At 54.4% G+C, this 13399-nt stretch overlaps 1 protein-coding gene across 3 annotated transcripts in view; it reads left to right on the top strand.

The window, feature by feature from the left end:
• The window catches only part of NUP210 (nucleoporin 210), a 107390-nt gene that overhangs the window by 51615 nt on the left and 42376 nt on the right, over positions 1 to 13399 (top strand). For all 3 annotated transcript variants that reach the window (XM_036113486.2, XM_078074626.1, XM_078074637.1), the window contains 4 exons: positions 4247 to 4468; positions 6286 to 6459; positions 12318 to 12510; positions 12968 to 13074. In XM_036113486.2, the coding sequence (XP_035969379.2) occupies positions 4247 to 4468; positions 6286 to 6459; positions 12318 to 12510; positions 12968 to 13074 (696 nt within the window). The remainder of the gene's footprint in view (positions 1 to 4246; positions 4469 to 6285; positions 6460 to 12317; positions 12511 to 12967; positions 13075 to 13399) is intronic.

The following is a 13399-nucleotide window of genomic DNA, read 5'->3' as shown; positions in this document are numbered from 1 at the left end:
GGTGCAGTGGGGCCCTAACTTCTGCCCACCCCGCCCCACTCCTTCTATCTCTTGATCCTAGACCAAGTGTGAGTATCCCTGCGAGGGGGCGCATGGATGCCGTCTGCTGGAAGGGTAGGCTGTCCTCGCTAAGGGCCTCCTGATGTCTAGGTTCAACCTCTTGTTCTGCAAACCAGGATACGAAGGCCTAGAGTAGAAGTAGAAGTCTTGTCTGAGGTGCAGGGCCCCTCTCCTCTCTGGCCTGGCCAGTTCAAATACCTGTACTTTCACAGCCACCGAGGAGCCTGTATGATTTATGAGTGTCTGTGTTGATTATTAACCTTTCTTCCTGGCACAGGATTCTGTGACACTTTTATACCTGAATGGGAAGAGAATTACATGTGAAGGTGATAATTCACTGTTCTCCAGCTGGTAATTATAGGCCACATGGTGCCTTTGCACAATCTTTCCCTTAGGGCAAAATCCTTTGGCCACGTTTACAGTGACCTGCTTTGCCCACAGCGAAGTTTTGCTGGTTGTAGCATTGAGACTTGGGGAAGAACAGGGCATCGGAGTCGGAACAAACTGGGTGAACTTGGACGTATTGTTTTACTTTGCTGGGATTCATGTTTTCCATCTATTAAATGAGGATGACAGTTAACGATAATGATGCTAGGGCCATTTATTGAGCATGCGCTGGACATGTATTCCGGGCTTTCGTTCACTTCCCTTGAATCTCTATGGTAATCCCATGAGGCTTGGGTTCTTGTACCCATATTACTGGTTGGGGAGACTGAGCCTTATAGAAGTTAACCTGTTTAAGGTCACATAGCAGACCAGTAACAACTTCATTCTAGTTGTGGAGACAGAGAAACAAATGACTATATGGAAAATGGTGGCACGTAGTGAGAAGGATGGTTGAGCTGGGAAAGGAGGTAGCAAATGACAAGAGGTTCTGTCTTAAGGGGTCAGAGAAGGCCTCTCCAAGGAGGTGATGTTTGAGCAGAGGCCTGAGTGGCGCAGGCCGTGAGGCTGTCTTGAGGAGGAAAAGCGAAGGCCATGATGATACTTGGCCATTCACGTGCAGAAAAAGGGCTCTTTTGATGGTTTCAAGACCTGGGCACACAGCAAGGTAGAGTTTGCGGGTGGGGGCGCCCTGGGTTTTTGAAATTTCATATATGTGTGCACACATATATGGGGTGTGCCTAGAGATCTGATATCTAATAGCAAATTCAGGAAAGTGTCCATATTGCCAAAAAAAAAAAAAAATTTCAAAGGACAGAATTCTCATTGACAAGTGATGCCCTTTCTTTGCTAAGAACCCAACCCAGAGAACCTGTGCCCAATAGGCCTCAGCAGGTCATGTCATGTTGCCTGCCTGCCCCCATCCGGGAGGGTGTGTGCATCTTAAAGCTGTCACTCAGGTGACTCCCCCTCCATACTGAGGTGGCCGCCGGCCGGGGAACTGCTCCGGGTCCAGGACTGCAGGTAACAGCCGAGTGGTCATCAGTCTGTACCTGTGAGGACTTCAGGCTCTTAGCAGTTGGGGGATGAGGATCCAGCTACCAGGGGGGTGAGGGCATGGAAGGAGCTGGGTGGAGGGTCAGGGGCCCTGGTGAGTGGACTGGAGTCTACACTGACCCTCCTGTCCTTATGACATCCCAGCAACACATGCTGGTCTCTACCAGACCAGAGGGGTCTGAGACTGGATGTTCTGCCCAGGGCAGCACGAACACTTAGGGCTTTAAGGATTTCAGGAGAGTAGAGCTTGGGGAAGCCGGACCTGGACGTGACTCTGTATGTTCTAGGCAATAAACTAAGGACGTACTCAATGTGTGTTAGCAGGAGCCCCCACACTCCCAGCATACTGGCCATTCTGAACTAGAAGTGGCCCCCGCCCATGTGGACTCCAGTCTAATGCAGACATGGCACCTGTGTGTATCTGTGCCCACAGCAGACATTGCTAATCAATCCTGGCATCCCTTTTGCCTGAGGCTGATTCCACCTTAGGAACCAACCCCACACACCCCGACCCCCATCCGGTCAGCCGTTGCAAGGCCATCAGGGTGACAGGTATTTGCAGCCCTCGTTCTGAAAGATGTTGGGATTCGTGAGAGGTTAAGGGATCATTGAGGCCAAGAGTAGGGGACTGGTGCGGGCTCGGTCATTGCAGCATTGCTGTGATCAATCCATCAGATTGGTCTGTTTCCATTTCTTCTCAGTTTTAGGACTTGCTTTTTGGTGTTTTGTTTTTTTTTTTAATTTTGTTCTAATGTATATGTAAGTTGTTCATTTGGTTCCAAAGTTAAACCTATATTAGAAGGATCCTCAGAAGTCTTTCTTCCATCCCCTTATAGGGGAGTCAGAAGTTACACGTAGACTTTCGACGCCTGGTGGGTCAGCACCTCGAACCCCTGCATTGTTCAAGGGTCAACTGTACATATAAATATCGAACTGTTACGCTATACCCCTGAAACTAATATAACGTTCTATGCCAATTACATCTCAATAAAAAAGTGAATAAATTTTTTGAAAAGGGTGCACGTTTCTCTACAGACTCACCAGCAGAGTGTGTGCTCAAACTTTTAGATTTTTGCTAATCACATGGTTAAGAAATAGTATCACCGAGTTGTGATAATTTCCTCCATCTTTTTTTTTAATATTTTTATTTTCTCTACATGGTTTTTCATTTTTCATACAGTTTGCTCACACTGTGGATACAGAAGGAAACTGACACGCCCTACCTTTCATGAGGCCATAGGCTGATGAGGGAGGCAGACACCCAGACCAATCATTTCCTCTGTGACACGGGGCGAGGGAGCTGTCAGCCCTGGCAGGCTGGACGTCACTGGGTGAGGGAGGAAACGGGGGCTTCTTGAGGGAAGGAGTGGGTAGGGGACCAAGGCAGCAAGCAGCTTCTGTGAGGGCCTAGGGACAGGCTAGTCTGAAGGTGGGACTAGGAGAGCTGAGGCAAGGGCCAGGCTGGGAGAGCCCGAATCCCGGACTCACGGAGACTTTCTTCTGAGGGCAGCTGGGGCCACAGATTGGTCTTGTGCAGGAGTGACATGGTCAGATCTGTGCTTTCGGAAGGAACCTCTGGCAGCTCTTACAGGGTAGAGTTGGGGGGGTCAAACAGGGAGGTTAGCTGACAAGTAAGGACTCGGGGCGATCTCAGTGAGACCCTCTGGAGCAGGGGATCAGACAAGCCCCATTAGGGAGCGAGGGAACAAGGCTGTGGGACCCTGCAGAGGGCCCACTTTCTCTATACCCCTGCTGAGTCTGTGAGGGGAGATGTCCTTGTGCACAGCAAACCTCATCTTCCCGGAGGTGCTGTCCCTCTCCCTGCTGTTTCCCACAGACCCTCAGTTCAGCCACCGTCCCATGCAGGGAGGCCCCGGGACCCCCAGCACAAAGATCGTGAAAGCAGATGAGAGCTTTTTGTAAAACTTAATGTAATTCATCCTTCTTTTATTGGGTACTTTTAGGACTTAGTGTTCACTCTCTCCTTCAACAGATAATGATTGAGCACCAACTATGTGCCAGGCACTGTTCTAGGTGCTGGGGACAAAACAGGCAAAAAAGCCTTGCCCCCCTGAAGCTCCTCTGTATGTTATAGAAAGTGTGGGAAACTCTGTGGAGTAAAGAGGAAACAAATCGCCAGCAGGGACAGGCCATCTGCAGTTGCCCCCTTCATCTGGTGTATTTGTAGGATTGCTTTATGCTTTTTAAAACAACATAGTTGTGATCACACTACACAGTCAGTGTTGTACCCGGCTCTTCATAAATAACTGCTTTAGGGACCTGCGTCACCTCCTGTGGCATGGATGGACCACATTTAGTTAACCAGCCCCCCGTTGTGGATTTTAGATTGTTGGCCCATTATTTGCTATAGTCAGTGATAGTGTGATGAATGTCTCCTTGTGCGTGAACTTGTTTCTCTCCTTCTTGTTCGGTCATTAGGTTAGATTCTGGAAGAGAAGTTCTCGGGTTCAAGGGCTCTGGATATTTTCAAGGGTTTTACCCATGATTTTACAGAAGAGGCAAATCAATTTACCTCCCACCCCCAGCAGTATGTCAGAATGGGCACACAGTTCTTCCCGGAGCACTCATAGGCCTTTGGATCTTGACAACAACCCTGCTGGTGTTGATGAGCAGACCAAATTCCAGAGAGGGGTTGGGGCTTGTCTGACCTCCACGGGGGCAAGCTGGCAGGGGGCCGAGCACGTGCCTTCCAGAGGAATGCTGACTCTCCTTTTTTCCCCCACAGCCGGTGGATCCCTCCTCTGTTGCCTTGGTGACCCTTGGGTCCTCAAAGGAGATGCTGTTTGAAGGAGGTCCCAAACCCTGGGTCCTCGAGCCTTCCAAGTTCTTCCGGAACATCACCTCCGAGGACACAGACAGCATCAGCCTGGCTCTCTTTGGGCCCTCTACCTCCCGGAATTACCAGCAACATTGGATCCTCGTGACCTGCCAGGCCTTGGGCGAGCAGGTAAGAGGGCCGTCACCCCTAGACCCATCTTGTCCAGAGGGAGGGGTGTAAAGTCCTGTTCCCTGAGTACCCTGCTGTGCTTACGGCACCATTTCACAGACAGGCAAGCTGAGGATCAGTGAGGTGGCATGACTGAGTGGATAGGCAGGTTGATCGGGGTGCAGCACTTGGGGACCTACAGGACAGCTTTGCTAGAGCTAGCACCCTTTCCACTGCTGGGGTGACCTCTTCTCTCTCTGGGCTTCATCATTGCCCACTGCCAAATTGGGGGATGGGACGAGACCGGGGGAGGGGTCACAGTCAGAGGTCTCCAGGGTCAGGCAGATAGCATTAGTGAGCAAGATTTCAGCCCAGGTTTGGCAGATCTTTTTGGTGTTTCAAGATAAGCCAGGAATCACAATATTTTTTTATGTGAAATCCCTCAATTTTTGTTTTTTTGCCATGCCGAAAACCAAAGAAATTCAGAGACTGGGTGGACCAACACAACATGTCTGTGACCTGAACTCTCGTGGGGCTAGCATGGGCTGGAGAAAGCAGCAGCTCACCCAGCAGGCCCCCTGTGGCTGCCACTCCGGAGGCTCAGCGCCGAGTGCTCATTTTGCTGATAGTAGGGATCTAGCCCACCATTCACAGGATGCCCCAGAGCCGGGAAACAAAAAGCAAGGTGGGAGGCCAGGGGGGATCAAGAAAGATAGGAGAGAGCCCATGTCTTTAGGGAAGGGGAGAGTCCCCTTACACGTGCAGTGGGGCAAAGAACGTCAGCTGACGTCAAAACACACACGTGCACATCACCCGAGGTACCCTTGTGAAGTGTGCCACACCCAGACTGCCTTGGTGTGAGTGGGAAAGATGCACATGAAAGCCCCTGATTCCCACTGGCTTTGGTTTAAAAAAAAAAAAAAAGTTAATAAGAAAATACTTTTTTTTTTAAATTAAGAAAAATGAATAAGAGAATAAAGTGTCTCCCCCCTGGCTTGGCTTGGTCATCCGTGTCCCTGCTGGGCTGTAGGAGTTGGCCCTCTGAGCAGAGGCACCTCTGGGATCCTCCCACTCCATGCCCTGTGCTTCACTTCCTTGGGGCCATTGCGGTAGAGGCCAAGGGCCTGCAGGTCAGCGTGGAAACCACCCTTTGTCCTGCCTTGTGGTCAGGGAGGGTGAGGGGCTCTAAGACCCGACCACTGGGTCCTACGGAAGCGTGAGTCATTTGAGGGGTCTGGGGTGCTTCCTTGGGATGGGTCATTAGCTGGGGTGCTCGCAAAACTCAGGCCTGGGCTTGATTTCTGAGGTCTCAGCTCTAAAAGCAGACTTAAATTTCCCTCTTTTGTTGCATCTTTAATCGTGGCCTCTGCAGCAGCCAAGTGAGCTTCTCTCAAAGAGAAGGAGGGCGTACAGGCTGAGCCCCCGCACATCCGTCTGCCACGCAGGCCTCTGTCCATCAGCACACCCTCCCACGCCTGCGCCTCATTGTAAGGGATCTTCCAAGTCCGTGTGGGCTCCTCGTTTGAAAACCCACAGGCTTGGGAATTCGCTCCTACAACTGTGGGGTCCTCGGGGGGCCCCGGGAGGCTGTGAGGCATCACCGCAGTGGTTCAGCCAGCATTTGTAAAGGACACTAGAGCCCCTGTCTGAAGGCCTCTTGTGTGTTGAGAGAGCACTCCCCCCCACATAGGTCACTGCACCCTTGTAAGCCCCTGGTGATGCAGGTCTCAGCTGCCCATTCTACAGAGCAGCAAACTGAGTCCGAGGATGCTGGGTGGTGAGGCCAGGCTCACAGTGGAGCAGGCACTCAGACTCGGACTGCTCCTCTGCTCGGCCAGGTCATCGCCCTCTCGGTGGGGAACAAGCCCAGCGTCACCAACCCCTTCCCCGCGCTGGAGCCCGCCGTGGTGAAGTTCGTCTGCGCCCCGCCCTCCAGGCTCACCCTGACCCCCGTCTATGCCAGCCCCCAGCTCGACCTGTCGTGTCCGCTGCTGCAGCAGAACAAGCAGGTGGTAAGTGAGCAGTTCTCGGGGAAGGCGGCGGGTCAGCGCTGCTCTCTTGCCTCCATGCTCAGCAGCCCCCGCTGAGGGCCTGCTCCTGGTCAGCTTTTACATATCGGGGGGCTGAAGGCCCAGAGAGGCGAGGGGCTCACCTGGAGTCACAGTTGCTCGTGGCAGTGCCAGGTGGAGGTAGGGCGCCTCTGGTCCCAGGCTCGGCCCCCTCTCTCTGTGGCACTTGGCAGTTGGTAAAATCTCGTCAACTTCTGTGACTTGGGGACCTTGAGGTGGGGCTGTGGCCTGTGGGCAGTGTGTGTGTGGTCAGAGTGGGGGCTGCTAAAGAGGGGTGACCAGCTGCAGCATTCTCCATGAGTGAGGGGAACATAGGGGGGCTGTGTTTCAAACATAAGCGTGGGAGGGGGAAGAAAGTCACTTGGGGGTTGCTCTGACAAGCAGGGATGGAAGGTAAATCCCACAGGTCTGGTCCCCTTGGGCTTGCGGCTGGTCTAGTCCCCCAGCCAGGACCCCCAGAGGCCAGATGACAGATGTAGAGGACTTCAAAGCCCTCCTGTTCAAGGTCAGGGATACCAACACCCTCCCAGCCAGCCCGGCCCCCAGTCCCTTCTCAGAGGTGGAGACTGGGCAAGCTGCTTTTCCCTCATTCCTTCAACATGTATTTGTCCAGCACCTTCTGTGTGCTGGGCTTAAGAGTTCTGGGTTCGAGAATACAGAGTACTCAGGACAGGTGAGGCACCTGGAGGGGACAGGAGACCAGGAGGCCCACGGATAGTAGACAAGAAGGGCAGAAGGTGGGAAGGGCTGTGGAGCGAGGGAGGTAGTGCAGGACACCTACCAGTGAGGCCACTTCAGATGGAGCCATGAAAGGCCTCTGTTGGGCGGATACCTACCATGTCAGGCCCTGTGGTCACGGCTAAAAAGAGCTGCAGTAAGGGTGTCCCGAGCAGGTAGAATGGCAAGTGCAAAGGCCCTGAGGCTAGCCTAGGGTCTCTGCGTGCCTGCTGCCCACATGGTAATCAGAACGGTTGTATGTGCCAGGAGCTCTCACTGTATGCCCCGTTCCCCATCACCGAGACCATCTGGAAGGCCAGGCTTGTTGCATCCCCTTCATGGGTTTGCTCACGAGGCCTGGAGGTAGGCAGGATCCTGGAGGCAGAACCTAGATCTGCCCAGCTCCAAGTTTTCAGTGCCTCCTCTGTGGCCCCTGCGGCTGCTTCTCTCCTCCCAGCCCCAGCCTTATGATCAGCCCCAAGGCATGTCCCGCTGCCCTCTGCCCTGCTGGCTTCTGAGGGACCCTGTGTCTCCTGGAGCCACCTCTAGGGATAGGACACTCTTAGCTCTTTGCTGTTTGCCCTGAGAGGACTCAGTGCCCATAACGGAAGCTTTCTGAAGCTGTTTATGTGGGCAGCCTCTCCCACCAGAGCAGAGAGATTTGGAGTTTGGCTCCCCTTTGGGTGAAGAACAGCTTTGTGTCTGGTCAAAATACATTTCTTTGAAGCTCTGGGGGGGGTCCCAGACTCCAATGTCTAGGACTTGGGAACAGTTCTGTCTGTCTGGTGTGTGACTCTCTGCCTCTCGGCCTCTACGTCCCCTGCAAGTTTAGTTAACTTGTCTTCCTCCTGCCCTGGTGGGCTTCTGCCTTCTCTCAGGCTTTCCTGATTGCTCAGCTCTGAGGTACATGGCCGTGGGAGCCCCTCTGCTGCCACCAGTGCTGGTCCCTTTAAGAGTCGCTGCCTCGACAGCATCCAGCACAAAGTGAGGGTTCTTTGTGCCCAGCCTCGGCGCACTCTCCCACCACCCCGCCCACGGCGGCCAAGGTGTACCTACCTGTTTCCTCTCGACAAGTGAGGAGAACCGGCTCTGAGCCTAGAGCTCCTCCGGGGGCTTGTCACCACAAAGCCGTGTTCACCCCTAGCTCCGGCCCGGGTGTTGGTGGCAAGGAGCAGATGGCTGTCATTCCCAAGCTGAAAATCTGTGTGTTCAGGACTTAATTCTTCTCCCTGATTTTGGGGGCTCTTGAGATGAAAGTCCTGAAAGCTTCACATTTTAAATCACTTTCATGTATTTAGCACATTATCCCTAAAGAATATAGTCATGCTATGTCTGGACTCTTCTGGAAAACCTGGCCTGTTGGTCCACTGGGTGTGAGACCAGGAGTCAGACAGCAGCTGACATCAATAGGGACTGATGGCTGGCTCTGAATTCCTCCTTGAATGACCTGGGTGACAGCGGTCTCCTAGGATTATAGGGGACAAACGTGAGTAGACCGAAGGTGTTCAGAATGGTAAATGTTACACTTCTTACCTTATTCTCTGCTTAGACCTGGCCAGCTGCTTCTCATTCCCCCAGAGCAAAAGCCAATCCCCTTCTGTGACCTGCAGTCCCTGAGTCCTGGGCCCAATTAATCTCCCCCCACCTGCTCCACCCGTGCTGGGATGCCCCGTCATGCTGTGAGCACCCCGGAACGTGCCCTGTATGCATCCCCAACTTGCTGTTCCCTCTGGCTTGACTTCTCTCCTCTCCTGTGCCCCCAGGCTTCCCTCCCTGCCTCCTTCACCTCTTGAGGGTACTTTATTCAAATGTTACCCCTTGGAAGGGTGTCCTCAGTCTTTAGACCTTACTGAAAGTTTTTCCCTTCCCTCAACATTTCATATTCTGGTTCCCTTCTCTCCCTGCCCCTGAGCTCTTAACATCATCCAATGCTGTAGAATTTACGTGTTTATTTCCTTCTTTGCGAGTCTCTAGAAAAGAGCCCTCCTCGTGGTAGGAGGTCAGTAAGGTGATGGACAAATGAGGGCACAGGGTGCTCGTTCCTGTGTCTTCTGCCCCTGACTCTTTTTTTTTTTTTTTAAGATTTTATCATTTATTTTGACAGAGAGGAGAGAGAAAGTGTGTGTGAGCGCATAAGCAGGGGGAGTGGGAGAGGGAGAGGCAGGCTCCCATGCTGAGCAGGGAGCCCGATGCGGGGCTCGATCCCAAGACCCTGGGATCGTGACCTGAGCCGAAGGCAGATGCTTAATGACTGAGCCACCCAGGCGCCCCTCTGCCCCTGACTCTTGAAGGCCCAAATGCCCGGAGAAGCCAAGTGGGGTGCTGCTGAAGGAAGGGGGCTGGCGGTAGGGGAACCAGGGGGTACTGACTTGGAGAGCAGGTGACCCTCCGCAGGACAGCCTGCCCCTCTCAGCTCCAGCCCCTTCAAGCCCAGGCTGGCCAAACCTTCTCATTTTCAAAGGAAAAAAAACAGGTAGATCGATGGGCATCTTGTCTTCACACGCTGGGCACTTGCCAAGGGAGCTGTATCTGGCCATCTGTTGGCTGTGACCTCTGGGTCAGCGCAGGGTTGTCTCTCTTGACTGAAAGATGACAGGCAGAGGAGCATGGCTCTGAATGGACTTGTGTGTGTCATAGATCTCACTCGCCAGGAAATAATGGACCTCAGACACAGAATCGCTGGGCCATCCATCAGGCCTGGAGTTTCGGAGCTGTGAGTCGCTCGGGCATGGCCCCTGCGATTTATGATCTCACTAGGGGACCTTGAGAAAGATATATCCCTGCCACGCATCCTGGGTGTAGTATCAATTTAATTTTATACCTCTCCAAAGCCAGAGGCCACCCAAGATGTGTTTGCAGAGTAAATTATGGGGGAGGCCAGACACCAGAAGGGAGCTGACGGGTCAGAGTGACAAAGTGGAGCCTGACTCCGGCCTGACCCCAGTCCTCGGCTCGGGTTGCCCTGTGTTCAGCTCACTGTGGCTGAGCACCCATTGCGTACCGGGAGACTGATTAGTCAGGGCTTGCGTGGAGCCCCCGCCCGACTGGTGCACGGGGAGAGGCCACACAGTCAGGGGAGGCTGCACACTCACAGGGGAGGGCCTGTAGGCTTTAAAATTAGACCGGCAGAGTTCCCGAAACCTGTGTGACCTTGGGCAAGTTGCTGAATGTCTCTGAGTCTCGGCCTTCCTGTTTGTAAAATGGGGATAATATTGTTGCCCCAAATGCCCGTTGGAAAGATCCAAGCATGCTTGGCACAGGGTGTTAATGTCCTTCCCTGGGAGCACAGGGGGAGGGAAGGGCATTAGTTTTCCACCCAGGTTGCTTCTAGAGGAAAGAGTGGGGCATCTAGAAAATGCCACTTCTTGTCCCTGCCCAGAGTCAACAGCTCCTGGCTCGAATCCAGAATTGTTAAAAGATCCTTTGCATCTCCAGGGGATTATGCTGACCTGAGTTTAAAATATGCAGCATGCTTTGGTTCAGTGTTTGGGGGCAAGAGAGCTAGAAGGAGCTGGGGAAGAGCCCTCCTGGCACCCGTCAGGAGTTCAGGGACAGCCTCAGTCTGGATAGGTGAGGCTAGGCTGCAGTAACAAGCACCCCCAGATCCCAGTGCCTTCCCACAGCACAGTTCACTTCTCCCTCGTGCCACATGTGCATCATGGTGGTGGGGGACCAGGCTTCATGTCACTGTTCTCTTCCTTCTGAGACACAGTTGGTGAGACAGCCACCATGTGGAACATGGCCAGAGAGAAGGAGAGCCTGGCAGGTCGCTTTGCCCTGGAGGCATTTTAAGTCAGTTTCCCCTTTCACCGGTCAAAGTGAGTGACATGGTCACTCCTAACTGCAGGGGCCCAAGATGTAGAGCCCTGGCTTCTGGACCCGTGCCTGACAGAGAACCGGACACACTGGTGACCACTGCAAGTGACTGCCCATTTCCCGACTTGCATGTTTGTTTTAGTGAGCCGGGCTCTTTAAAATGATCTCATACGACCCTTACTTAAAATGGAGTCCTGGGAGGTGGGTTCTGTTACGATGCCCACTTCACAGATGGAGGAAGTAAGGCTCTGGGAGGTGGGCAGTTGCCTGGGTGGTGAGAGGTCGAGGTTTGAGTCCAGGCAGTGGGACTCAGATGTCTATGTGCTTAGGGTCCCTGTTTTGCCCCCTTGCCATCTGGGCAGGGAGCGGAGGGGATGAACCAGTATCTGGGAGGAATGAGGCCGGCTTGGCGTGGGTTCTAAGGGGTGGATTTGCTTGGGGAGCAAGAGGTAGTGGTAGAGTGGTTGTAATTCAGGGTTTGGAACTGAACCCTGAAGGTGTACCGTTCATTTCCCAAGTCGCCTTTGATTTGTTCGTTTTCTTCCCTGGGACTCTGCTTCCTCACCCTTAATATGGGGATGACTCCTCCCATCTCACTGGGATATTTAAGGATCAGGTGAGAACTTGGCTCCAAGAGGAGCTTTGCAAGCTGAATGACTCTGGGACATTTTAGAGGTTGTACTTGGTGTTCCTGTTAAACCCTTGGGGGCGGGGGTCATGCTGGAGGAGCTGGACGTCCATGGGCCAGGGAGGAGGTGGCAAGGATTTGGGAAGGTAAGGCCAGAGAGGAAGCAGAGCAGCCTGGCTAAGGTGGTGGTGGGAGGGGGTGGGCTCTAGGGCAGGGTCTCCTGACCTTGGCACTCCTGACATTTTGGACCAGATCCTTACTTCTTGAGGGTTGTTCTGTGCATTGTGGGGTGTTAGGCGGCATCCCTGATGCCCACTACCCACTAGATGCCCATTGCAACCCTTCCCCCCCGCCCCACAGTTGTGATCATCAAAAAGGCTTTCGGACATCGCCAGGATCATGCTTGGGGGAGCAAACTTTTTCCCCCTTGAGAACCACGGACTGGCGTAAAAGGCCATGTTGGACAGGGCTACGAGGCATCTTGACGGCTGGGCAGCATAATTAGTGACTTGGCCCACCTCATCACCAGGCCCGGGGAGCCCTGAAGGCAGCCAGCCAGGTCCAGGGTGCCCCGCGCGATCAGGAGCAGCTGTGCCCAGTTCTGGGCTTGGCCAGGATGTGGGACTTTTACCTCTTGCAGGTTCCGGTCTCCAGCCACCGCAACCCCCTGCTGGACCTGGCCGCCTACGACCAGCAGGGCCGCAGATTCGACAATTTCAGCTCTCTGAGCATCCAGTGGGAGTCGACCAGGCCCTCGCTGGCCAGCATCAAGCTTGAGCTGCCCATGCAGCTGGTGGCCCGGGGCGATGGGAGCGGCCAGCGGAAGCTGCACGGTGAGCTGGGTGGGGAGCCTGATGACCCAGACCAGGAGTACAGAGTGTAGTGAGACCCCAGGGGGACGGAGGGGGCACTGAGGGGGGCTGGTGGCAACTGTGGACCCCACTGGATCCCTCTTTCAGGGCTGGGCAGACAGGCTCGGGCTCAGGGCAGGGGAGTGTCACGTCCCAGCTTGCACAGATCAACCAGCCTCCGAGACCCCTGTGGCTCTGAGCCACGTGCCTTCCCAGACCCGTGGGCAGCCAGAAGTTGCGGCCAGCGCAGCTCCCCGAAGCCGCACCGTGGCACTTTGCTCAGGGTCTGGTAATTCTTACGGTGCATACAGTTGAAACAAACTCGCTTATGTATTTTTAGGACCAGAGATTTAAAACTGCAAGTCGGAAGGAGGGAGGGGCTGCTTCACAGGCGGCAAGGGGGGCAAAAACCCGACATCCGTTCTCTCCCTGGACTCAGGTTTGCAGGCCATCTCGGTTCACGAGGCATCAGGGACCACAGCCATTTCCGCCACCGCCACGGGCTACCAGCAGTCCTACCTCAGCACGGCCAGGGTGGAGCAGTCGGTATCTCCCCGGGGCCCCGGGCAGGGTGTCCCGCCTGCTCCTGCTCACGTCCTGCCCGCTGTCCGCGCGTCCCGAGCCCCCGAGCCCCCTCCGTTCACCAGCCCATCCCCAGTCAAGTGCCATGGGCTCACGTGAACTGGGGCGCCTTCCCGCTGGCCTCCTGCCTCCACACCCCCATCCCCCACGCCTGGCACTCAGGCAGCTGGTGGGATCCAACTTAAAGGCAGTCAGTCTGGCCCTGGCACCTCGTGGCCCCTGCACACAGCTTTGGGGGCCCTCGTGCTCATCTGTCCTGCCTCTTCTCCCGCACAGCCCTGACCTCACA

Source organism: Halichoerus grypus, chromosome 1, assembly GCF_964656455.1.
Source record: "Halichoerus grypus chromosome 1, mHalGry1.hap1.1, whole genome shotgun sequence".
In the NCBI taxonomy this organism is placed as follows: Eukaryota; Metazoa; Chordata; class Mammalia; order Carnivora; family Phocidae; genus Halichoerus; species Halichoerus grypus.
This window is presented reverse-complemented; position numbering and strand designations above follow the sequence as displayed.